The 26,307-nt window shown below is 35.1% G+C and overlaps 1 protein-coding gene across 2 annotated transcripts in view; it reads left to right on the top strand.

The window, feature by feature from the left end:
- The window catches only part of crim (QVR superfamily protein crim), a 65,766-nt gene that overhangs the window by 3,475 nt on the left and 35,984 nt on the right, over positions 1-26,307 (top strand). For both annotated transcript variants that reach the window (XM_090414609.1, XM_090414608.1), the window contains exon 2: positions 9,378-9,515. In XM_090414609.1, coding sequence (XP_090270735.1) covers positions 9,378-9,515 — 138 coding nt within the window. The remainder of the gene's footprint in view (positions 1-9,377; positions 9,516-26,307) is intronic.

The raw sequence follows: 26,307 nt of genomic DNA, 5'->3' as shown, positions 1-26,307 counted from the left end.
TCTCCATTCACAACACAGTTGACATTTTCAATGAATGTGCCTATTTTCATTGTGTTTGTCTTTTTATTGCTGACCTTCATACCATATCTATTACAACAGTTGTTCAATTTAGTCAGAGAATCTTGCAGACTTGTAGCGGATTTATTTAGGAGTATAACATCGTCCGCACAAAGCATAGAACTGACATTAACATCTCCAATTTTGATATCATGTTTAATACCACTTTCCTTCATAATGTGATCCATATAGATAATGAATAACAGAGGGGATAATGTACATCCTTGTCTCACACCAGATTTAACATTAAGCCATCTTCCTGTACTTCCTTCAATTCTAACTGCTGATTTACAACTCAAATAAAGACTAAGTATTGCTTGATATAATGCCCCATTGACACCATATAACTGTAGCGTATTGAATAGCTTCTCTCTTGGCACCTTGTCATATGCCTTTTTCAAATTGACAGAAGTTAAACAACAGATCTTTGTTATATTCCCATGATTTCTCCACTATTTGTCATAAAGTGAAGATCTGATCCTGACAGCCTCTATTTGGCCTGAATCCAACTTGTTCTTTACCAAGCTTTTCTTCCACAATTCTTCTCAACCGTTTCTCAAGTATACTTGCATATATCTTACCAGGGACACTTAGTAGGGATATACCTCCGTAATTCTCACATGCAGTTTTATTTCCCTTTTTATATATGAGTACTATGAGAGCTCTACTCCAATCATCGGGAATTCTTCCCTTTGTCCAGGCATTCTGAACTAAGCAGTGCAACCACTGTAAGACTTCTATACCACCATACTTTAGCATTTCTGGTCGAATATCATCTACTCCTGCTGCCTTTCCACATTTCAAGCCTTTGATGGCTTCTTCTACTTCAAGTATAGATATGTATTCCTGACTGCATGCCTGGTCAGTTGTTTTTATCACTGTGCTGTCATCACTGCATGTTTCATTTAGCAGTTTTACAAAGTAATTACTCCATACTTCAATGATATCTTTTTCTCCCATTTTCATGTCACCTTTATCATCTCTAACTCCTTTTACAGCATTCTTTCCTCCATTTCTAAGCTTCTTCAACAACCTCCAGAATATTTTGCCACCTTCTTGATATTTATTTTGTATATTCTTGCCAAAGTCCTCCCATGACTTGTTTAGCTAGTTTTACACACTGTTTAGCTTTCTTACATTTGTCTCTGTATTCTCTAAGAGCACAAGCTGACTTATTTACCAGGAACTTTTGATATGCTTTCTTCTTTAACTTCCTGTGTCCACCATGGACTCCTAATTTTTTTATCCTTACAGACAATTTCACCACATGCTTCTCTAGCTGAATCACTCAGGGTTTTCTTCAAGGCTTGCCACTGAATCTCCAAGGTTTGGTTCCTGTTCTCAAACTCTTTCATTTTTTCTTCAATAATCTTTTTGTATTTTAGTCTACTAGTTCACATCTGAGAGCTGCTCAACTTTTATTCGCTTTAAAACTTTCTTACGTTATTCTTTTCAATATGAAATTCAGTTTTATCCTGCTAAAGACTAAATAGTGATCACTTCCAATTTCAAATCCTCTGTACACTTGTGTCCTGCACCAGGGAGAAAACATCATTATCAACAACAATAACATAGTCAATGAGACTTTTCTTATTCCTTGCCTCTTCTCTCCATGTGAATTTGTGCACATTTTTATGTTGGAACATGGTGTTAGTAATAACCAGTCCATGTCCTGAGCAGAAATCCAACAGGCATTTGCCATTATTATTAGCTTTGCTCTTTTCTACTAATTTGCCTAAAATATTTTTGTATGAATGACAATCATTTCCTACTCTGCTATTTAGATCCCCAACAAGGACCAACTTTTCCTTTTTCATTGTGTCAGTTGCTTTCTCTAAAGCATCAAAAAATTTCTCCACTTCTTCCTTAGTAGAACCTTCTGTGGGACCATACACAAATAAGTCTCATTGTCCAGTTCCACATTCTGATATTTGTCCATATATCTCTACTTGAGACTTCCTGCCATTCAAGAAGATTAGCCTCGTATTTAGTGTTGAATACTATGGCTACTCCTTTTTTTCCTTGATTGTCATTGCGTGAAATACCATTTTGTATTTATTGTTCAGAAAGATCTCACCAGTTTTTGTCTTTTTAGTTTCAGTCACCCCTATTATGTCGATCTGGTACTTATCTAATTTCCCAGCTAGCTCCATTTCTTTGCCATTCAGGCTTCTTATGTTGATAGTACCGATCTTTAACTCTGGTGATGTCGAGTTGGGGTGTGTTTTCAGATTTGTTCCAGTAGCTGACTTTGTCCTGTTCGCCCTGGTTCCCTGCGAAAACAACGGGGCCTTGTTTAACTGGGCGAATGAAATTTTGTCATGTTGTACCATCATTTTGTATTTTGGTTTAACCAATAAGAATACAATTTGATTGGTTAAATACCAAATTGCCAGCCCATCCTCGTTTGTTCAGTATCCAGGTAGATACCCAACAAGGTGCACCACGAGAAGGTGATGATTGGACATTAGGTCAGAAGTCCTGATTGGTTCTCCGCATTCCTTTAAAGGCTATGTGGAGGTCTCCTCTCAGTTATACAGCTTTGACCATTAAGCACCCTTGTCAGATATTTAGATTTTTAAATAATGACCTTTGCTTTCTTTCCTAGCAAAATACCATTATATGGATCATCACATTTCAGTTTTAGAAACAATTTTTTTTTTTTAATCTTTATGTACAACAAATGTGAAATTGCAAGCCTCAGTTTTTGATCGTGAGTCTCTTTGGTATCAAAAATTTATATCCAATGATATTTTAACCACTTGGACTTGTAAAAGCTTTTACAAGTCAGAGAAGTTGTTCCTGGAATCAAGAGAAGCCTTGAACTATACTCCAAACCTCAACTAGTATGGCTGTATAAATTACCAAATATTAGGAGACAGTCATCCTAAAACCAAATTAATACTTGCTTTCTCTCTTCCCCCCCCCCCAACTTAGATGGCACCTAATTATGACTTTAGACTTTGTGTTGCATGCCACAATTGCTAAAACTAATCCCACTGTTACACTGTATTGTGGTTTTTTCGTTACTGTAACAAACTTTCTTTGTGTGCTCTGAAGATGCTGGATAGAATACCAGCGAAATATTAGCAATTAAGTCAATAAATAGTTATTTTGTTATCAATCTGTGTTTGCATCTATACTGTTAAAATCCAATCAACTTTGTCTTACTGGCCTTGATCTCATACCAGACTGCTTCAAATGAATAGTCACCCTTTCACCAATCTTCTGTTGTTTTTGGTTGCAATTCATCTGCTGTCATCATCATTACCCATCCTGTCTTCTGTCTTCCCTGAAAATACTAAACCCTTTTCAAAATATCCCTTTAAGCACATCATCTGCTGTCAGTGAAGTCTCACTAATGCCTGTAACTTTTAGCAAGGTTACACTAATTCCAAAAACTCCTTGTTCCTGATACTTCTGGCATTAGATATATAGAAATTAAAGCATCCCTTTAGGATTTCAATCACCTTTACTTCCTGAATTAATTACCCTATTCAGTATTTTAGCTTGAGTGACTAGATGCACTTGTCTCATGGTGCCTTCACACAAAGTCACTTGCTTCCGCTCTAATTGCTTAAGTTTTCCTGAATTTGCGCTTCAGCATGCTCAGTGAACAAAGCTTCTCTCTCTCTCGATCCTAACGCCAAAACCATTTAGATGCATTCCCTCTTTCTTACTTATCCTCTTCACTCATGCAGAGCATAGGACCTCAGATTCAATCCATCAGCATTATATAAATCCTTCTTTCCATCAAGCATAGATCACAAATCCTATATCATTCTTTCTGCACAATCTATGTATTGATTCATTTGCTACCAATGTCCTCCTCCTCCTCAGTTTGCCTTTATCATAGTATGACAGAAGACTTACAATCTTCACCTTCTTGCTCTTAAGTTTAAGTTTTGCTTTGTCTAACAACTAATTAGGATTACTCTCCTAGCTGATGATATCCCCCCCCCCAAAAAAAAACATTACATTGTGAAGAGAGTTTTAAAAATCCATTTTAATTTTTTTCCCCCTTAATGTTGACTCCTTGGAGATGTTACTCAATTATAATAATAATAATAATAATAACAACCAACATACATACAAACCAAATAAATATGTATAAAAGTATGTAAAATAAACGTTGAATACCTTTTTTTATTTTGGTAACCAAAACTAAAAAATATTCTTTATAAAACCAAAGCAAATAAAATATTTTATTTTTATTTTTTTGAATTGTAGAAATTATTTTTCACTTGGTTACAAAGTAAATTAAATTTGCCAAGATTGTGTAATGTTTTATTCAGTTATGCAAACAAAGTATGTGCATGATGTATCTTCACAACTGACTACTTGTATATAGAGGCTGTTGACTTCATGTCAGTTACCTTAGTACCCCAAAGATATTCAAAGGAATATCCTTGGAAGATAACCAAGTTTGAATTAATGCAGAAGTCATGGAAAGTGACTTCTTAAGTGACCTTCCCATAATGCGTAGCAATATAGATCCCAAAGTCACGAATATTCTTTACATATCACGATAATACTAATCTTGAAGGTAAAACTTTGCACACAAACTTTGTTTGCATACAGTTAAAGGATTAAACAAGAATATAATTTTTTGGCAAGTTTTTAATTTATTTTTTAAAATTCTATTTATTTTGCACTTGGCTGGCATTTAAGATTGATAGATGCTTCCCCCTGAAATTTTGCATAAGCAGTTCTTTTACTTCTGCACAATGACAGAACTACAAGGGTTTTTTGACATCTTTTAGGATTTGATCGGCCATGAAATACTATGGAAGGCAGCATCACTTAGCACAGAGATTAGTTTGCTGTTCAGCTACATGTAAAATGCAAAACATACTATTACTTCCATTTTCTTTTACAAGGGGAGGTACAGATAGGCATTTAGAGGTAAATAAATATGCAAATAGAAAGTATGAAATGAGTAATGCATGCACCAAGAAGCAAACACTACTAGCCTGTACCCCTCAAAAGATAACGTCATTCAAAGTCTGTGAATTTAGTACCATGGAAATTGCACATATATTGGCTTTACTGAATTTAAATGGTCAGGTTATCTTTTGAGGGCACAGGACAAATGTATTTGCTTCTTGGTGCATGTTGCTAAAGAGGTTCTCGATATTTTAAAGAACAAGATTTCAAAAAAGATGTTTTCCTTGCTATCACATTGCGTTCACTCTGGCTACTTTCAATATGAAAAAAAAGTTTACAAACAAAATAAGGGATTGGCAGTGGGGCAGCCTCCTGTCTCCTATATTAGCTAACATCTTTTTTGAAGCTTTCGAACAAAAGGCAATCTCCTCAGCTACTCTTAAACCAAAAATCAAACAACCCCCAAAGGTTATATCTCCTTACCATATATCAGCTCGCTCTCCACAAAACTAAGAATTTTACGAAGATTCAACATAAAAACCTGCTTCTCTACTCTTCCTAAACTAAGATCGATTTTAAGCAAATACAAACAAGCTCACAACCATCTACAATTCCCAGGAGTGTACAAAATCACGTGTGACTGCGGGAAACAATAATATGGCCAAACTGAAAAATCCATTCTCGTACGTCTGGAAGAACACCAGAGGGACATTGCCTACAAAAGAACTAGAGCAAGTGCCCTGTCAAGCCATGTACTGTTTTCGGTAAACACAAATGATGAAGGCCGTCAACATGAGATAAACTGGACAACAACTTCAAACCTTCATATATGCCGTGAAGAGGTGGAGCGCCGCATAGTCGAGTCTAAGGAAATTGTTATGGACCCTCATCACATAAATAATAACCTTAGTTATAATCTACCGGACTCTTTCAGCTCTGCTATCCGATATTGGCACACTCGTGAAATCAGACGCACACAGCTGCCTAACAATAGAACTTCAACACGGACCGTGGCTACAATTCAAAGTTAACTGAATTTTATAATAGTCATTTTTATAGTGATACGATGTTTCTTATAGTGTTTATTTGCTTTCTGTGTTCCCACACCTGAAGAAGTCTGACAATCCGATGAAACATGTTGCGTTTTGAATAAATTTAATTGTTATTCTAGTCTCGGTTCTAGTCAGTATATATGAATATATATATATATATATATATTATATATAATGACATTTATAGATTTCTGTTGGCTTCCTTATAAGCATTAACATTAGTACTACAATTATGGCAGAGAAAGGAGCAACAAAGAATTGAAGAAATAGCAGCAATACCTTTTTCACATCAAGGGAAATTCCTGCACTGGTAACAGAAAGAGAAGAAATTTCCCCAGTGCCATCAACATCAATGACTGACACAATACATAAACATAGAACAGGATGCAACATAATAATTATACTAGTATATCCTGAAATCAAATGGGATAATGATAAGTTTTTCCAACTCTTATTTTCACATAATTTATTACCCGAGTTTGCAGAATGCAAAAAATGCAAAGCACTGTTAAAGATGAACAAAGACAAGCTGATATTTGAATTCCGAAAGAAATATAGAGGAAGAATGTGCAATTACTGCAAGTCAGCAAAAGTTGGTACATGGTTTAATAATTCAAAAGAAGTTATATTGTATTCTGTATATTCTTCTGCTATGATGACTGCTAATAGTTATTGATGAGGATGTCACAGATAGTAGTTCTTCACTTAACATCAAATTTCTATAAATGTGTAATGTGCCATTTCTCTTGATGTTGAAATATTAACTGTTATTTCTTATACATTCTAGTGAACACCAACTGATTGTATATCACCATGGGTATCGAGGTGAGCAGAAGCATTTCTGCTTAGGTAGATGTCAATTCAAAGTTTAACTAACGCTGTGGTTTTCACCACCATATTCTGCCTTAGTATCACCATCTCTGGGTCTGGCTCCCACTGACGAGACCTCAATAAAGGTCGAAACCAGTCTGGGTAGTGGCCCTTCCCTTAATGCATAGTATAATACATATTTGCAAAGAGATGTGCTTTGCATTATGGGAGATACTAAGACAAGGAATGATGAGAGTTTTGTCCACTTTTACCACGAGTTGCCTCAGTCCTGAAGATACTTAAAAAAACTTTGTTTGCTTACACTTAGATAAAGGATTAAACTAAATTTATTATATCATAATAATCCAAAAAGTCCAAAATAGTTTCATTTCTAATGAATAAAAAACACCAGATCTGGAAAGTTAGTGGTGTTGGGTTTTTTCATGTTTTTGGATATTTTTTGTTTGTAGGGTAGTGATTTGCTCATTTCACTGACTTTAAATGGTCAGATTAGCTCTTGAGGACCTGCCAGCCCTTGAGAGCTAACATGAAAAAAAAAAAAAACAATACCACAAATGCTGCAGCCCTTAGGGACTAGGATGCACCCACCCACCACTTTGCCCTGCCTAAAAAAATACCCACCTGCTGTGTGCACATTACTGGAAGGGACATCACAAGGGTGCAACCATGCCATTTCCCCACCTGGAAACACCCACTATGGCTACCACCTCCCACAATACACCCTTCTCATCTCAAAGACAGCCAAAAAATACTGTCCTGTGGGTTCGTTGCCAACAGTGCAGTCACAGATGAGATCGACACCCCACCACGCTGTGCCCACTCAATTCCACTTGAAAATAACTACCCACCCAGATTTAAAACACCTCCACCTGTAAACACTCATAGGCTACTTAAAAAAGAAAGAAAATCCTGCCTTCCAAAGCACATAGCCATCACCTCAGAAATCCACCTACCCTGCCTGTCACTTCATAAAATACTCGCCTTCCCCCCACAAATCGCCAGCACACATGTCCTCCTCCTCATGATGCCACATTGATCATAAAAAAAATAAACTTCACATCCTAATGTAGCATGAACAGGCATGATAATAACAAACCATTCATTACAAGCAAGAGTGCAATAAAAATATTACATTAGGACGTGGAGTTTATTCAAAAATAATACCACAGAAAAGCACAAAAAAGCATAACTCCTTAAAAGAAAAAGAAAATCTGCATAATAGTTCCTGTTGTTTTGCAAGGTAGTGATTATGGTTCTTAATCTTCTGCTTAGCAGCATTCTGGTCACTATAATGATGTCACATCTGATGACCTGGACCGTACTGACTGCCAAGTCGTGTTGCCACTTATGTAGGAAGTATCTGAGAGAGAGAGCTGGCATCATAAAGATCCTAATTTTATTATCAATATTAAATTATTTAAAATATAATTGACAAACTACCATTAAAATATTTTATTACTAATATAATGTTAATATTGGTTATATAATACATGTAATATGTAAATGTTTACCAAGTTTTCATAGTAATAGTGTATTTCAGGGAGGTGATAGAAGCAGATAAAGTGGTCTAGTTACTGAATGATAATTTTATAAGGGTGTGAGAACAGAGGTCGATGAATTGGAGGTACTTAGGATAATGCAAAATCTTGATACAAATCCAGCTGTGGGATTAGAGGGATATCAGCTTGCATTTTATGAGAATTTGTAAGGGAAGTGGCAGTGCTTTTGACTAGGCTGTTTAATTAAAGTCTTGACCTGACAAAGTCTCAAAGGAGTGGAAGCAGGAAAAAATAATTCCTTTGCATAAAGGAGGATATAAGGCTGGTAGCAAATTATAGACCAATCAGTATTTCAGCAGTGGTGGTAAAAGTACTGGAAAAGTTGGTCAGCAAGCAAATTCAGGAATGGGTGGATAAGAACATGATACTCATGAGGGACAGCATGGCTTTGTGAAGAGTCAGTCTGTCTTAGTAATTTACTTTTTATAATAGTGACAGCTAAGTTGGATAAAGGAAATGGCATCATGACGATACTGCTGGATTTTGCAAAGGCATTTGACAGGATGCCACATGGAACTCTTGTTATGCAAACTGCAACAAATGAGGATGGATAGGAGACTGGTGATATAGATACAAGGATGGTTGATATTGACAGATACCTAAAAGTAGCATATGGAGGAACAGAATCTCGGAGAAAGTGAGTGACTAGTGGTGTGCTGCAAGGCTCTGTGCATGGACTACTGCTTATTTCATTTATACATAAATGATATAGGACATAATTTGAAGGGAGATATTCAATTGTTTGCTGATGTTGCAAAGTTGGGCAGGGTAATAGTTAAATAGTTTAGAGTTGTCATTAAAAATAAGGTATGAGATTTTTTATTGGTAAGCACAGACATTATGCCTATATTCAAGTATTCGAAGTTACGTATATCAGATGTGTTGTGTTGCCAGTTAATTTTCAAAATGTTAACTTAAAGTTATGTAAGAGATAGAGAATGGTCTCTGTAAGTCTGAATTGGAAATTTATTGCAAATGCTGTTTGTTTCAGGTTTGAGTGAATTATGGTGTTATAGCTGTGTCAGTTCGCAACCAGGATGTGGTGATCATCTTGACTGGAGGATTCATCATGCCATAACTTGTCCGAAGGATGATGATAAGTGTGTTAAAATTATCGAAAAAAAAGGAGGTAGATTAAATCACATTGTTACTGTTTCTGAATGTTCTGTTATAACATGAAATATACTTCATTTTCAGCATAACACAAGTCATCATCTTATCAAATTCCTGGTATGTACTTGAAGGGATATACAGGTTATTATGACAGTACTATGTGATAATGGGTTTATGTTATTACAAGCTTTCTATCAACACAATTAACCTAAAGTATTGTGATATTACTAAGTGAGTTCACTTGCCTCAATCAGTGGTGGAAAGATTTTCCTTCCTAGAAACTAGTTCCTTCCTCACCTACATATAAAGCAGATGAACTAGACAGAAACGCATACTTCAGCACATGTTTGATTATTTACCTCAGTTTATTAATAGATGTGCATGTACACACAACACACACACTCACTTGCTTTGGATGCATACCTGAGATTAGCATAAATTGAGAGCGATTGAAGCTTACATAAATCCTCTGTCAACAACTGTTGTGTACACATAAATTGCAATTAGTGGTTCCATGCTTAAATGCAAATACCATGTGACAGTATCCTTGCCCATGGTCACATTACAGTTGAAGAACGTCGGTTTGAACTGTGCAGATCCACTTATATGCAGATTTTTTTGAATAAATCTATTGGAAAATTTTTTGGATATTTTTTACAATTTGAAAAAACCTACAGACCAACCCCATAGCCTAGAAATATTGAAAACATTAAGAAAACTTAGGTAAGTCACGAATGCATAAAATCTGTAGATACAGGTAACCCTTGTATAACGCGGATGTTAGGTTCCATAGAAATGCTATGTTATATAAATCGCATTATGCGAGACTCAGATCACATAGAAAAAGTAGGGTTATGTTCCAAAATCGTTTCTTTTTATTATATAAACAACAATGGCATGTCCAACAAAAAAAATGTTTATTTAATTCAAGTTATTCATGTAAGTTAAGAAAACATAAACTGTGAAACAAATACATACATACGTACAAACTTATAAAAATTACAATTGTATATGCAAACTTCCACATAATGCATAAATGTTTTAGGCAAAATAAAGTGCATATTTTCATCGTCATCACTGTCTTCAAAAATAGCATTTCATAGCATTTCATGCCGGCAAAGGTTGGTCGATTGGTAGAGCCTCTGCTACTAATGGCTCAGTTAAGTAAGTTTGAGCGCGGTTAGTAGTTGGAAGGGGGCCAATCGTTCGATGCTGTCGGCACACTCTCCCTCGATGAGTCTTTGGACTCCCTGGAGGTGTCAAAATAATAATAATAATAATAGATGTTCTTTATTTATGATTGGTCATTTGTCATCATCACTTGAAATCTCTTGGACATCATTTGTGTAATTTTCATTGCATACTTCGGCTGGTTTAGTTATCAAGACGTCAGTAATAAGACATTGCTTATCACTATGCTGCAATTTTTTATTAAGTTCATAATAGCTAAACAAATATCCAATTGTCTCGTGACAATTGGATATTTGTCATGAGACAAATATCTGGAGTGCTCCAATGAGGGATCATTATCCATAAAATAACTTCCTAACTTTCTTGCTAAGTTCAATCCTGCTAATTTCTTTAACGGATTCATCAGAATCTTCGGCAGAACTTTCCCAGCCATTTGGTTCGACGTCATCTATTAATTGTACCAGTTTATCCCTATTTAAATCTGCTTCTCCATTAGTTAATTCACTAATTCGTTTTGAACCATATTGCAAAACCCCTCTCCACCAAAAATGTGTGTGATGTTTATTATATGATGTAGCTCAGCATCCACTGGAAGTACGAAATTTTGTTCTGGAACAGTCAGGCCATATTTTTTTCCAGCAAGAGCAGTCAGTGTAGAGGATTGTAATTCCTTAATGGTCAGAGAAATAATTTTCACACAATTCAATATTGTAAACTGTTTTCATACTCGAGACAGTGTTAAGTTTGGATTAGATTCTGTTTTTTCCAAAATTAATTGGAACGTTCGACGAATATAATATGACTTAAATGTTGATATTATTCCTTTGTTGAGTGGTTGAATAAGCGAAGTAATATTAGGCAAAAAAGTGCCATTTTAATATTTGGATGTCTTAAATTTATTGGAAGGCCTGGTGCATTATCTAAAATTAGTAGAATTCTGAAGTCGATATTTTTATTTTTTATTTTTTGTGTGTGTGTAAATTTCTACATCGGGTACAAAACACTTGATTCTGAATTTTCAAACATGCTAGCTGTAACCCATGCTTTTTTGCTGGCCCAATAAACAAGTAGGGGGGACTTGTTGAGCCATTTCATAGGAAAATTTTAATTTTCTCTTCGAGCGAAATGGAATTTTTTTTCCTTTCGTTGCAGTTTTAGTGGCCATTACTAGAAAAATAAATTTTTTTACATAAAAATAGCATTACATATTATGTAACTCACTAGAAAATAGTGCTCAGCTTGAGATTAACACACTTGTGATTTTTAATTTTAATTTTTTAATTTTACTTCTACTACATTAGCAATACGAGCAGACACAAATTTAACAAAGATAAAATTTGATTTTTAAGTCACACGGCGAAAAATATACGAAAAGATAAAGGGTTACTACAATTTGTAACTGTGTTATATCGAAACTGCGTTGTATAAGTATCGCATTGAACAAGGGTTACTACAGTTTGTAGACCACATTATATCGAAACCGCATTGTATAAATACACCGTTATACGAGGGTTGCCTGTACTAGTCTATTTATCATTTACTATTATAAAATATACACAATCTATTATAAAAAGTTAAAATTTCAAAACTACAGTCAAGAGAAATGTAAACAACCATAAAGATGCAGTATTAAATCATAAGACCATAAAATTAATTAGCATAAAATAAAAATTTTATAACGATTCATTAGTGTATAGGTATTTTTAAACTTTTTCCTTTCAACCTATTGTATCCCTTTTAATGATTTTTACAATTGTTTTTATGCTGTTTTATGCAATATGTATGTAATATCCTGAGACCTGTACATCATACATAGTGTATGGGCTAGGCTGTCATGAAGCAATCATATTGCTGCTTCTTCATTATCAATGCACGAATCGTAATTCTTGCAAATAAATATGAAAAATTTCTTTTTCACATTATCTTTTCATTTTTAATATCTAGTGTTAGTAATACATATCTACAGTGTTTTATATCATATAAGACAATATTGGTGTAGGTACTGACACATATGATTCATCTTGTAAACAGCTGAAGTAAACTTACAGTATCAATAAATACAGTATGTATACATTTTTGTAAATGTATTTTCACTTATGATTTTCTTAATGTTTTCTTTTCTCTAGCTTACTTTATTGTAAGAGTACAGTATATAATACATATAACATACAATATATGTGATAATCGACTGTTTATATTATCATTAAGGCTTCCGATCAACAGCAGGCTATTAGTAGTTGAAAGTTATACATGGATTTTTGAACAACATGCTGTTTCAGTAGTATTTATTTTATTTTTATATAATGATAATATAAATTAATACAACTCATTATGGTCCAAAAAAATCTTATATTCAGAAGAAATTCCAATTAATTTAATTGGAAGTTATTATAGACATTCTAATTGCTCTGAGATGAATTGGAGACTGGAAGCTTTTTCAGGAATTATATGATGAACTGATTTAATAGAGCCTCCATAGTCTAGCCAGTTTCAGTGATTCCCTTTGATTGGAAAGACCTATGTGTGAATCCTGTCTAGAATGCAAAGAAGCTTTTTAGGATATGCAAGGACGTATTTTTATTGGGATTTTTTAATTGAAGGAGAGTTACCCAGTCTTATATGTAGTTGACAGGATTTTTCATCCCACAACAGGCAAACCAGCCAGAAGAACAGATGCATTTGAAACACACATAATGTATTTTGTCGATAGGATTAACTGTCCTATCAGAGTAGGGTAGTTAATCCTAATGAGAGGCGATTGGGACTTTCTTGCTGCCACTCTAACCATCTGGCAGGGTGAGTAAAAACACTGTGTCACCCAGTGATTTTGTCCTTGCATATCAGCAGCTGCACCACATGTCGTGATGATGCTTTGAATGTAACCAAATCTATGCCGAAGGGGAACTAATGTATTTGTTTCAGGATATATCAAAAAAACAATAATTAAGGCAAATGCTTCCTCTCTTCCCTGCACATATGTTTGTTAATATGTGAAACATCATTGAGCCATGTTAGAATGGGAATAAGGAAGAGAAACGAGGTGTGAATAGAAATACTTTCATTACTGGCAAACAAATTATTGATAATTAACATTTGAGTAAAGTAAATAACATGTGAATCCTATAAACTCTAGACATAATGATGACATAATTTTAAAAAAAAATTATGAGAAGGGTGAAAAAAACGTGTTCACAAAATATAAATAACTAACCAATGTTAAACAGTGGCTGCATACATTTAGTAGCTCAATAAAATAGCTATATGAAAGGATTAATCCAGTGATTAGGTGATTCATTTAGGTTTGCTAGAATACATGGGGATTGATGGAGTAGCAAATCATCTTGTAAAATTTTTTGTGCTTGTTATGTGTATTTATTTCTGATGAGTATGTAGATTTTTTAGACCAAAAAATGAATGTGACAAAAGATAACTGACACTTGGTTTAATACGTCATGATAATATAAATAATTAAACCAACTAGTTTCGCCACATATGCTAGTGGCTTCTTCTTGGTTAAGAAGAACAAAAAAATATAAGGGGTAAACATGAACCATTACATAATTAAAATTGAGCATGTAGGAACCATTGCACAAAAGTAAAAAAAAAACATGGAGAGTGGAAGCTGGCACAGGTCAGTTATTGTTCAGTAGGTATGCATGATAGTTGGCAGAAAAGTAAGTCTGGTGTGTAGAAAGCTAACATTAGTATTGTGAAAGTTCATCAGTTATAATAACTGCAGATGTGCTTATTTTGATAAAGCGTATGTTATTGAAACTTTACATTGCTTGTCATTAATGGTTTGGTTTTGAGATTGTGTCCTGTTAGCTCTTAAGAAACTACCAGTGCCATTAGCACGACAGCAGTGCTGCGAATGGGAATTAGCCAGTTCATATGCAATATTGACTTCATAACTAATTTTATAAGTTAGTAACACGAGTAACAGATTAATTTAAATCTGTGCCCTCGGTGTCAGATAACCTAGTGCTTTACCAGGCATAACAGAAAATTCTTACAGGTATTGATTACTTATGTATGTGCCTTTCGTATACCACCTGAAACCAGAACCTGTTTCATCAGTAGTCGCTGGTATCGCTGTTTTTGTGATACAGAAATAGTTAACATATAGATGTACAGAGCCAGCTATGAATGTATTTGTAGTTTTGAATTAATAAGATCATATTAACCCTTTAACTGCTACAGTCGAGTTAACTCGAGCACAGAAAAAAATGGCTCCCTCAAGGGGACACCCCTTGCAGATTATGCAAATTTTATAAAACACTATTATTGCCATTTTTGTGAGTGAACAAGTGTATATCAAGAATGCATGATGCTGTCCGGACTTCTTACTTGTAAGAATTTTAATTGATTTTATTTATAAATTTTTTGCAAAATTAATACAGCACATGGGAAAAAAAACTTAAAAAAAATATATGGGTGTGTGTGTGTGTGTGTGTGTTTTTATTCAACCTTAAGGGTTGAGCTAGATGATTGAAAGGGGAACTTCACATAACCTACCTGTAATGAATGTGGGGAACTGATTGGGCTTCTGACCCACTCTTCAACCCTTGCTTTCCTATTGTTTTTCATTACTAGGTATCCACTTGGATATTGAACAAATAATGATGGACTGCCAATTTTAGTTTAGGTTTAGTGTATTTTAACAATACATTGAGATCAAACCAACAACAAGGCATAAGGAGGTAGCATCAGTCAGTGATGCTGCAGCTAACAAATTATGGGGAATTTTGAAGAACTTGTCCAAGGTTATTCACCATCCCAAGTGTTTAACTTCATCAACATTGTATGCTCTTCTAGAGGAAGATGCCCAAAAGAACATACATTATGAAGGGTAACCTTCATAATGTATGTTCCAGGACATAATTCTAAGAAATTTTTCAAGATTGGTTTGTCAGTCATTTTCCACCAATATAGAGAACAATATCTTCAGACAAGAACTTGGAAACAAAGGCTCTTATTTGTCGATAATGCAACTCATAGTTTAGTCCTTAAATATTTCCCAGGATTCATAAAAGTGAAATGTTTGTCCTTAAATATCATTTATTCAACCAGTGGATAAGCATGTTATCACAAATTTTGAACAAGACTTCATAGTGATTGAGGGAAAAAGCAAGCTGACATTAAAAGAATTTTGGAAAAGTTATAGCATCAGTGATACTATTGATAATATTGGTAAATCACAGAAACATGTGAAATTATTGACAGGAATATAGAAAAATTTGTGGTCCCAAATTGTGCCTGTTTTGAACTATTCAAACCAACTAAGAAAAATATGTAAAAAAAAATTTTTTTTTACATATTTTTCCTTAAAAACATATAATACTGTCATAAAGGGAATGTAAAGTAACATTTAGATAATTTTATTAAAAATGAGCAAAACTCCATTGCTTATTATTTGTAAAAGTCTACTGTGACATTTTCCAGTTTTTCACAGTAAGTGGACATCCACTGTATAGCTGGAGACCTAACAAATAATTAATTTGGAATATTGTTTGACAAGAAGCTAGTAATAATAATAATCATGAATTTCCTGATATGTATCTTCACTTAGTGTACTGTAAACTTAATTATGTACACTGTTTCCAAAAGCCTAAGAACAAACATTATTTCTGAAGATTGTAGCCACAAATTCAGACGAATGAACTTGTGGCAATTTGTGTAACTGATGATTTTGAGTAGAAAGCGGGTACATATTCAAAATTTTAAATTGCATACACAGAGGTCACACGGTAGCACTTAACAGGATAAAAGGCAAAAGGCTGTGCTGAGAGAATTATAATTATGTTTAAAAGAAGCCATTTCATGAAGAAATAAACTTGCAAACTTGGATGTCTTGTAATGTCTCAGAGACATCATCTAGATGGTTTCACATGGAGAAGAATTATTGGAAAGTTTAAAGAAGACTGCAGAATTACTGATATTGCCAGAGTTTGGAATCTCACATAGTGTTGTATCCAGGCTCTGGGCAGTGTGTAAAACCATTGGAATGTGTTCCAGACATTTTCCCTTATTCCACAGTGGAGCACGAAGACAGATTTTTGGTTATAACAGCAAAATGCAATTGAAGCACCACGGTAGGTCAGCTTGCAAGTTGGCTCCGTTCAAGTACACAGATATTTCAACAAAGTGTTGAAAGACATTTGTGCCAAGTAGATCTATACACCTGAAGGCCTGTAGTTTGCATCCCTTTATGTGCAGCTTATTGTAGAGTACGTTTTCAGTGGTGTTATATCCATAAAAATTGGACAACACAACATACCAATGGACTAAACGTACTCCTTACAGATGAGAGTTGTAGTTTTTCCTCCGATTCTAGACAGAACTTCATCAGGTGTGAAAGTGTTAAAAGTTACTGCTTACTATCATGAGAATGTTTCTTGAAAGGGATAGATAAGGTAGTGCTGGGGACATAATGTAGGGGGCATTATGCTTAATGGATGCACCGAGCTATAAGTGCTAGAAAAAGGGACTATGACTAGTGAATGATATTGCAATTAAGTTCAACGTCATGTTTGATTGTTCTGTGATGCTGTAGGTGAAGAATTATGGATGACAACGCTGTACCAAATCATACACGAGCAAATACTTATGCAGACAGAGGATATTAATCAAATTGAGTGGCCAGCACACTCTCCAGATCTCAACCCCATGGAACATGCTTGGGATGCAATAGGGAGAATGCATTGCTGCTTGAAATTCCTCTCCAGAAAACAAACAAGACCTTATTCTTGCTCTGAAGGAGGAGTGGGCCAGTTTGCCTCAAGAACTGAATCACTTAGTGCTAAGTATGGGACAATATTGTGAGAGCTGCATCGCAGTTTGGGGTACACATTTTCCATACTGAAATGTCTCTCCACATGGTTTTCCATAAGCACTACATTAATTCCTTAACTACGTCCTTAAGAAATTTGTATTTTGCCAAAAACATATTGCAATTTAATTTGTACAGAATTTATAACACACTTTTTGTGTAATATAATTGATTAGTATCCTGGCAATAAACTTATGTCCACATTTGGCTGAAATCATGAAAATCATTTTCATTAGTCATGAAAATCTTTCATATACAAAAAATATAGTTCATTCTTAGTTTTTGGACGCCAGTGCAGTATTCTCATAGCACTGTTAATAATTGGTGGATTTTTATATTGAGGAGATATTCATATATATTATCTTAATATTAATCCTACCATAGAGATGATCTCTGTTTCTAACAATTATTTTTTTTATTCCAAGTGTACCTATATGTTTTTATATGCACAAGGGGTTTACTCCAATTGGTGCAATGATCTTAACTCTTTCTTTCAGAATCCAAATAATCACTGACCCAAGACCAAAATACAAAATAAACACATTAATAAAACAAAAACAATATATATACACTTCAAACAAATATTACATAACTAACTACAAATTAATTTGATCCAAGGCCTTTTTAAATTAAACTTACACTTAAGACTAGACTAAACACTTTGTTTGCACAATCACAAAATGTTCATAGCCAGTTTCTCTCTCTGTCAAGGCCCTTCTCCAAAGACATATGACTTTATTCTTTATTTTTATAGGATCCTTTCTCATCACTTATGTAGCACACAATAATTCTTCCTAACTCAATTCTATCTCACTATTATTTCTTTTTAGTAGAAATAATAGTGAGATCCGGCGTCCTTAATCTTCCTAATCAGAGTTTTCTCGAACATTCCTTTAGAACGTAAATAGCAAATTCTTCTTTTATTCACTAAATGCTTATCGACAGTCTTAACTCTTCCAATAAAAAAAAACTTACAGTTCCACAATTCCTTTTTCAGAATCTACTATTTATCTTTCAATTAGTGTTTCCTCCAATATTCCGTTTAAAACGCATATAGCAATATTTTATTTTTTTTATCCACATACTTATTCCACATTAAAACTCAATAGTTCCACGATTCCTTTTTTGGAATATACTATTAATTTTCCTCCGACTGTCACATAAAAACTTAAGTTCCTCCCGAACCTAAATTTCTGCTGGCCTGTGTTCTAAATTCCTTCCGAACGCTCTCTTGTTTACAGCCGTTACTCAGATACCGAACACTTTCTTGTCAGCTGTCAATCACTTATCAAACTTCTCGGCGAGCATGCGCACTCCGTGGCAAGCGAGAAACTAAGTACTGTATAATGGCTGACACTCTGTCTCCGTTAGCGACAAGAGAATGTTCTCATAAAACACAACTTTTGATAATTTTAAATTACAATAAAATTTGTTTAAAGTAACAGAACTATTCAAATTCGGTAAGTACATAAATTTTGAACTGCTTTACATATCACTTTTAACAAAACAATTTCCATAACGGGCACATCGCAAATGCCGACAATGCGTGTCATGAAAACAAAACTAATAAACATACTAACATAAACAATACGTAAAAATATTCAGAATTTTAATTATGATTATTTTTACAGCATCATATACAATCCTTGAGAGTACGTCAGGAACCGATGAGCATGATGATATTGCTGAGACATTTGCACTTTTTGTGCTCAAGGATAGCAGAAGAGTTGCTAGAGGGAAACAGGAAGGGAAACTTATATATATATATATATTTAAAGGAGACATTGAAGAAGAAACATAGCCATATTCCAGATATGCAAACAGAACATTTTTTTGTTATTTCCAAATAAAAAAAAAAAAAAGATGCGAGTTATCTAATTAGATTTTAGTAACCTACCACCACCAATAGATAAAATTATTGCACTTATTAACTTTAAAGGAATTAACTGATTTTGGTTTATTTTTGTTTTTTCTGTAGGCCCATTAATATTACATGTTTTATTCATAAGGCTGATTTGTATCTGTGCATGTGAGATAACATTTTACACACACTGTTACATCCATGCATACCACAATTATTCTGTTTGTTTATTTGTAGATAAAATGTTAGTTTTGAATTTCTCTCACTCGGTCTCTTCAGCTGTCTTTTTTTGGTAATCTTATTGTCTTGATGATAAATCCCTGGATGTGAATCTGTTTATTAAATGGATTAAACTGTTAATACGAGGGTGGTCTGAAAAGTTCTCGGCCTAGCAATGAAAAAAAAAAAACGAATTTATAATTTCAAAATTATTTTTATTTTTCAGCATAATCTCCCTTAAGACTAATACATTTATTCTGGCGATGCTCCAGCGCCATTATCCTGTCCTGTAGTGGTTTTCAGTAAGATCTGCAAAATACCCCTCTGCAGCTGCAATCACCTCTTGATTTGAAGAAACATGCTGACCAGCGAGGAAGAGTTTTAGTTTTGGAAATAGATAGAAGTCACGGGGAGCGAAATCTGGGGAATATGGTGGATGTTCCATCAATTCATAGTGCAGATCCCTTAACTTTCCCATTGTCAAAAAACACTTCTGTGGGCAGGTGCATTGTCCTGATGAAAGATGATTTTTTTTCTTCTGCAAACCGGGTCTTTTCTCACAAATTTTTTCGTCTAGTATAGTTAAAAGATCAGAATAATATTCCCCATGAAACAAATAGTTACAGTTACTTGCTGTCAACTAGCCGCTAGAGGGCTATTTGGTGTGTAGTATTTGTAGAGAGCTCCTGAAAAGATAAGTGTTATTTTGAATAATAATTAGCAATATTGCTTGAATCTTACATAGTATTATTTACTTTTCATATCTTAGCGTGTCTGTGTGAATTTTGCGTTTTCTGCATTATTTCAATTAGTATTTTGATAGATAAGACAGATAGCTTGCACATGGCACTGATAAGAAGGAAAACAATGCCAACCAAATTGGCATCTTTGTTCAAAAATGTTAACATAAGGGAGTTTATTCAGTGCAATGTCTGCGAGATATATGCTTTGCAGAGAGTGGTTGGCGTTTGGTTAGATAATGATAGTGGAGTGAGTGTGTGCAGAAAGTGTAAGGAAAGTGAGAATTTAAAGTGTGTTTCAGGTCGCGAGAGTGATATCGTTGTTGAAAGTCAGAATGTAGAAAATAGTGATATGATAGAAATTTGTGATGGAGTACCAGTTTGCTTTGAGAGTGGCATTGAAAGTGAGAATGAAGGTAAAAATGCAGAATGGATAATAAAAATGATGAGTTAGTTGCAATGAATGAGATCGCACGGTTGCACAGAGTGATACACAGTGTGAAGCGACAGGTGGAACGTTTGCAAAATTCTATATAAAGCGCATCAGCTACTGAAAGGCAAAAGTATGATAAGAAAAATAAGCGTATGATCATGAGTGTAAGTGAAATGAAGGAGTGAGTGTTGTATGGAGATTCTTTAGTAAGAGCTGTAATAGATGAGAGTGTGTGTTAAAATCATACTTACCAGGTGCAAAAATTAAGGATGTGAGTATTAGAGTGCAAAAGCAGAGGGTGAAAGAAATGATATTAGTGACGGGAACTAATGGCTTAAATGGAGATAAAATGGCTATGAGAGAGGACTTAAAGGAATTACTAGAGGTAGCAAAAGAAAAGAGTGAGATAGTGAGTCTGTTACCACAATATGACAGAGATGAGGAGGAGGACCATAATTGCAAATGACTCTGTGCAGGTTATGCAAGAGGAGTGGTGTGGAGTTTATGGACGTGTGGAGTGAGTTTGATGGGTGAAAGGATTTATATAAGTAGAATGGTATATATTTGAATGGATTTGGTGTGCGGAGACTTGAAAACGTGTTGTTGAATGAAGTGGAAATGAATGTGCAGAATCAGGAAAACTAGAGTTATTAAGGGAGGGGGGAGTAGATATGCAGACTTTAGGGAGGCAGTTGAGTGTATGAATGTGTATAATTTGCCTGAGCAAGTACGAAGGACACCAAATCAGAATGGGATAGTTAGTATAAGGCATCAAAATAAGGGGTGGGACTAACAGGCTTCTGCATTTCATGTATACTAATGCCAGGAGTATTAGGAACAAGAAGGAAGTTTGCCTTGGTTGGCTCTTCCAGGCCACAGGTTATTGGCATTAGGGAAACATGGTTGACAGAAGATGATATAGCTAGTGGGATTGAATGTGAAGGGTATAGTGTGTTCAGGAGGGACAGGGAAATAAAATGGGGGGGAAGGGGTGTTATTGATGATAGACGATGAACTGCAGCCAAGGCGAATAGAAGTTGAATAGCTGGATAGAGTAAAGAGCACATTTGAGGCTATTTGGTATGAGATTGAGGCTAGCAGAACAAAACATATAATTGGGTGCTGCTTTAGACCAGGTGATGAAATAGATTGTGGGGATAGTATGCATAAGCAAATAGAAGCAATGAGTGGAAGGAGGGTAATTATTATGGGGGATTTCAACTATGGTAACATTGATTGGAAGAGGAGGAAAGGACACATGGGAGGAAGGAATTGGATTTTATGCAGTTATTAAGGGATAACTATCTGCGACAGCATGTAATGGAAAATACTAGGGATCAGAGAGTGCTAGACCTAGTAATTGCATCTGAGAATTTGGCTGTAACGAATATGACCACGTTGCCACCAATTAGTGAGAGTGATCATAGGGGCTTGATTTGGGAGGTGGCTAAATGTGTGGAATTTTCAATTAAGACAGGGTACATGTGGAATTACCAGGCTGGTAGGTATGACAAGCATAGGAGTTTGCTTGGTTCAGTGCCATGGCATGTAAAACTACAAGGGCTGGATGTTGATAGTGCATGGGAGGCAGTTAAGGAGTGTTTGCAGGAGGCAATGGCTGACTGTATACCTGAAGTCCGAATAGTAAATCAGGTAGGGGTTAAATGAATGAATAACACCATTAAGCTTGAGCTGCAAAAAAAGAAATAACTGTGGAGGGAATTTAAGGAGTAAGGTGACCTGCAGGCACATGAACAGTATAAAGCGCAGGCCAGAAGGGTAACGAGCGTGGTAAGAAAAGCAAAAGCAGATTATGAAAGAAAATTAGCCATGCAAGCTAAAGAGAATCCCAAACAGTTTTTTCGATATGTTGCAAGTAAAAGAAAAAATGTATACGGCAGAATGATTTTAAAGAATGCCGATGGTAGGGAGGTAACTGAATCAGTTGATATAGTGGAATTACTGAACCAGCACTTTGCAAGAGTATATCATCCAGGTGGTGACATTGCAGGAATGAAGGAACCATTAGTTTATATGGGAATTGTGGTGAATGAAGTGGAGGTGAATAGTCTATTACAAAACCTCAATTTCAATACATCTGTGGGGTTGGATGGTATACCAGCTCATGTCGTACGTGAAGCAGCTAAAGAATTGTCAGTGCCTTTGACCATTTTGTTTAATTTGAGTCTCAGGTCTGGGTTAGTCCTGAGGGGATGAAAAGAGGAGAAAATAGTTCCACTGCATAAAGGAGGTTCCAAGACTGATGTTGTAAATTACTGACCGATTAGCATATCAGGAATCGGTGTCGAGGTCTTGGAGAAAATAGTCAAGAGGAGAATTCAGGAATGGATAGATGAAAATGGGATACTGTATGGAGGACAGCATGGTTTTGTGAAGGGTAGATCATGCCTCAGTAACTTGCTCATGTTTTATAACACAGTGATGGCTGAACTGGATAAGGGTAATGGGTTACAGTGATCCTACTGGACCTTGCTAAGGCCTTTGACAGGATGCCACATGGAATTCTAATTAGTAAACTGCAGCATATGGGGATGGATATAGGGTTGGTGAGATGGATAGGAGAGTAGTTGATGGACAGATATTAGAGAGTGGTTTATTCAGGAGTAGAGTCCAAAAGACGGACTGTGACTAGTGGTGTGCCACAGGGTTCTGTTCTTGGCTGTTTAATTTGTTCATTAATGATATAGGAAAGGATCTGAGAGGAACGGTTCATTTGTTCGCTGATGATGCTAAGTTGGGTAGGGCAATAGTGAATGCAGAAGATGTCAAAATTTTGCACAATGATTTGGATAGATTGGTGGTCTGGGCTAAGGAGAATGGATGTCAATTTAATGTGGCGAAATGTAAGGTTATGCAATTTGGGGTGAAAAGATTAGCAGCAGTATACCACATAGGTGGAACTATACTCCAGGAGATTGACGAGGCCAGGGATTTGGGAGTGTTGGTGGATAGGTAGTTGAAGTTTAGGAGACGCATCGCAACAACCAAGTGATTTGATGAGCTAAATTAGCTCATCAAATCACTTGATTGCTGAAAAATACTTTGACGTGCAGAGACAAACAGGTTATTGTTCCTTTGTATCGAGCCTTGATAAGACCCTATCTGGACTATTGTGCCCAGATTTGGGCGCTAGTTTCTTCTTGAGATGATGTGAGCAAGATGATAGCTGCTATCATCTTGCTCACTCATCTCAAGAAGAAACTAGCGCCCTATGGAATGAACCTTATGAGAACAGGTTGAAGATTTGTAGGTTGCAGAAATTGGCTGATAGGTGGAAAAGGGGCAATATGATTGAGACATTCAAAATACTAAAGGGTTTCTATAAGATTAATTCAGAAGATATTTTTGAGAATAGGACTGGTGGTGGGAGGACTAGGGGCCATCCATGGAAGCTGGGCAAGGGTGTTAGAGGTAGATTTTTTACTTGGAGAGTGGCGAATGAGCTGCCAGAGTCTGTTGTGGGTGCCATGACTGTAAATGAGTTCAAGGCGAAGTATGATAGATACTGTGTGAATGTTGAATAGTTGTCCTTGACACGATGTTAGGGCCTCCCTCGATGAGTCTAAGGACTCCTTGGAGTTGCCTGTTTTAATAATAATATGCAGACATGTACAACATATTTTTATATTTCTAATCCTTTTGTCATATAATTATAGTTTGTTGTTAATTGCAGGAAAAAATAATTTCCATTCTAAAATGTTTTTATTTTATTTATATCTGAGTTTTAAAAAAAAGGCCATCAATGGATTTCGAATGGAAAATTATTGTCATTTATCTTTATTATTTATTGCACATAAATCTTATATCAGCTTAATAAAAGGAATGTCAGTCTTTTTTTTTTTTATATTGCCTGATTATTTACTAGTTACTATTCTTGCTGTTTATTATTATTCCACACCTCCAAGCACTCATCAAGGGTGGGTATTCTATTCTGTTCTATTCTGCTGCACACAACTCAATTATCTCTGATACTCGCTTAATCTTCCAACTACACGCCACATCATATTGCCCACTACCAACAGTATTTTTTGTCTGTAAACTGTGTTCTCCATGCCGATTTGTTTATATGCAGGATGAAAAACCCTGCTGTTTTCATATGAGATTGGCTAACTCATCTTCAATTGAAAAAGCTCCATATAAAGATTTCTCTTGCCGTGATGAGAATTGAATCCATCTCCTTTCCAATCAAAGGGTGCAATTGTGGTGGTGGGCAATGATTTCGTTGTGTGTAGACGATGATGGTAGTGGTGTTCTGCAGCAGTAGAACACCACTTCCATCATCGTGGATTAAATGGTAGATGGGGAGCTGTAGAGTAGAATATCCTCCCTCGATGAGTCCTTGGACTCTTTGGAGGCATCACATAATAACAATAATGTACCATTGTTTTTCCAACAGCACTACAGTGCTGCTAAAAATCTTTGTTTCATAAAAAGCTTTCATGAAACAATTATTTCATAAAGTAATCGCAAAGGTATTTATTAAGAAGTTTGTTGTTTCTTCTGAATTACACTTGTTTATAATGTCTTTAAATTATCATTAATATCTTAAATAAATTGGAGTAAAAAAGCCAGTGATGTAATATGAGGAGTACTCCTTAAGAAAATAGGCAAAATAGCTATAAATATTAATATAAATTGCAAATAACATTTGGTTCTGAAACAATCACCCAATGAAAAAGAAGATCCCACATATTTTCTTCTTATTATTTGGTATTTTCTTGCAATGAGAAAAAAGAAATCACTGCACGTTTGAAAAGAAATATATTTACTGCTAGTTTGGATATGTGGTATTTTGAAGAGCTATACTTTGACTATTATTTTACATTAAAAATGTGTGTCTATTCTCCCCAAGTGATTTACATTTTCAAATGTCTTGTGAATGGTTTGAAAATAAATTATTATGCAAAATATTTGCAGGTTGGATAGGTGAATAACTTCTCCTGTCCCTCAAAACAGTTGAGCAGCTCTGTAATATGTCTGCACTTTTTTTTTTATTAAATTCAAATCATTCTTTCTTTCCTTCGAAGATAATTGTAATCAGATAATTTATAAGTTTTCAATAATAAAATTGAAGCCGTGATTATTATTATAAATTAAGAAATTCTTTTGACATAAATTACTGTATCAGTGTGTAAAGAAATATCAGTATTTCTGTTTAGGATGTCTGCTGATCAGTCAGACTATTGAGAAATGAAATAGGACATTGCTATTGTGTACGTTTGTGTTCTTTCTTTTATTTCTCAGTAGAGGTGAGAGTAATCAAAACTGTCATCCTTTTCCTCAAGCAGATAGGATTACTGGCTAGTATTCTTAAGACAGAATACTTATTTCAGAAATGGCAATCAGTGGAAGTAGTAATATTTGGAAATTTGTTTAAGGGGGTGGTGTATGAAAACAAACACTCTTGAACCTTTTTTTTTTGTGGCATAGATATAAATATTTCATATAGTGAAAATATAACATGAAACATTTGTAAAACTTATAATAATTTCAGCAAACAACTGATGGAAAAGA

The sequence above is a fragment of the Typopeltis vanoorti genome, chromosome 25, assembly GCF_054136105.1.
Source record: "Typopeltis vanoorti isolate ZY-2024b chromosome 25, IOZ_Tvanoo_1.0, whole genome shotgun sequence".
Classification (NCBI taxonomy): domain Eukaryota; kingdom Metazoa; phylum Arthropoda; class Arachnida; order Uropygi; family Thelyphonidae; genus Typopeltis; species Typopeltis vanoorti.
This window is presented reverse-complemented; position numbering and strand designations above follow the sequence as displayed.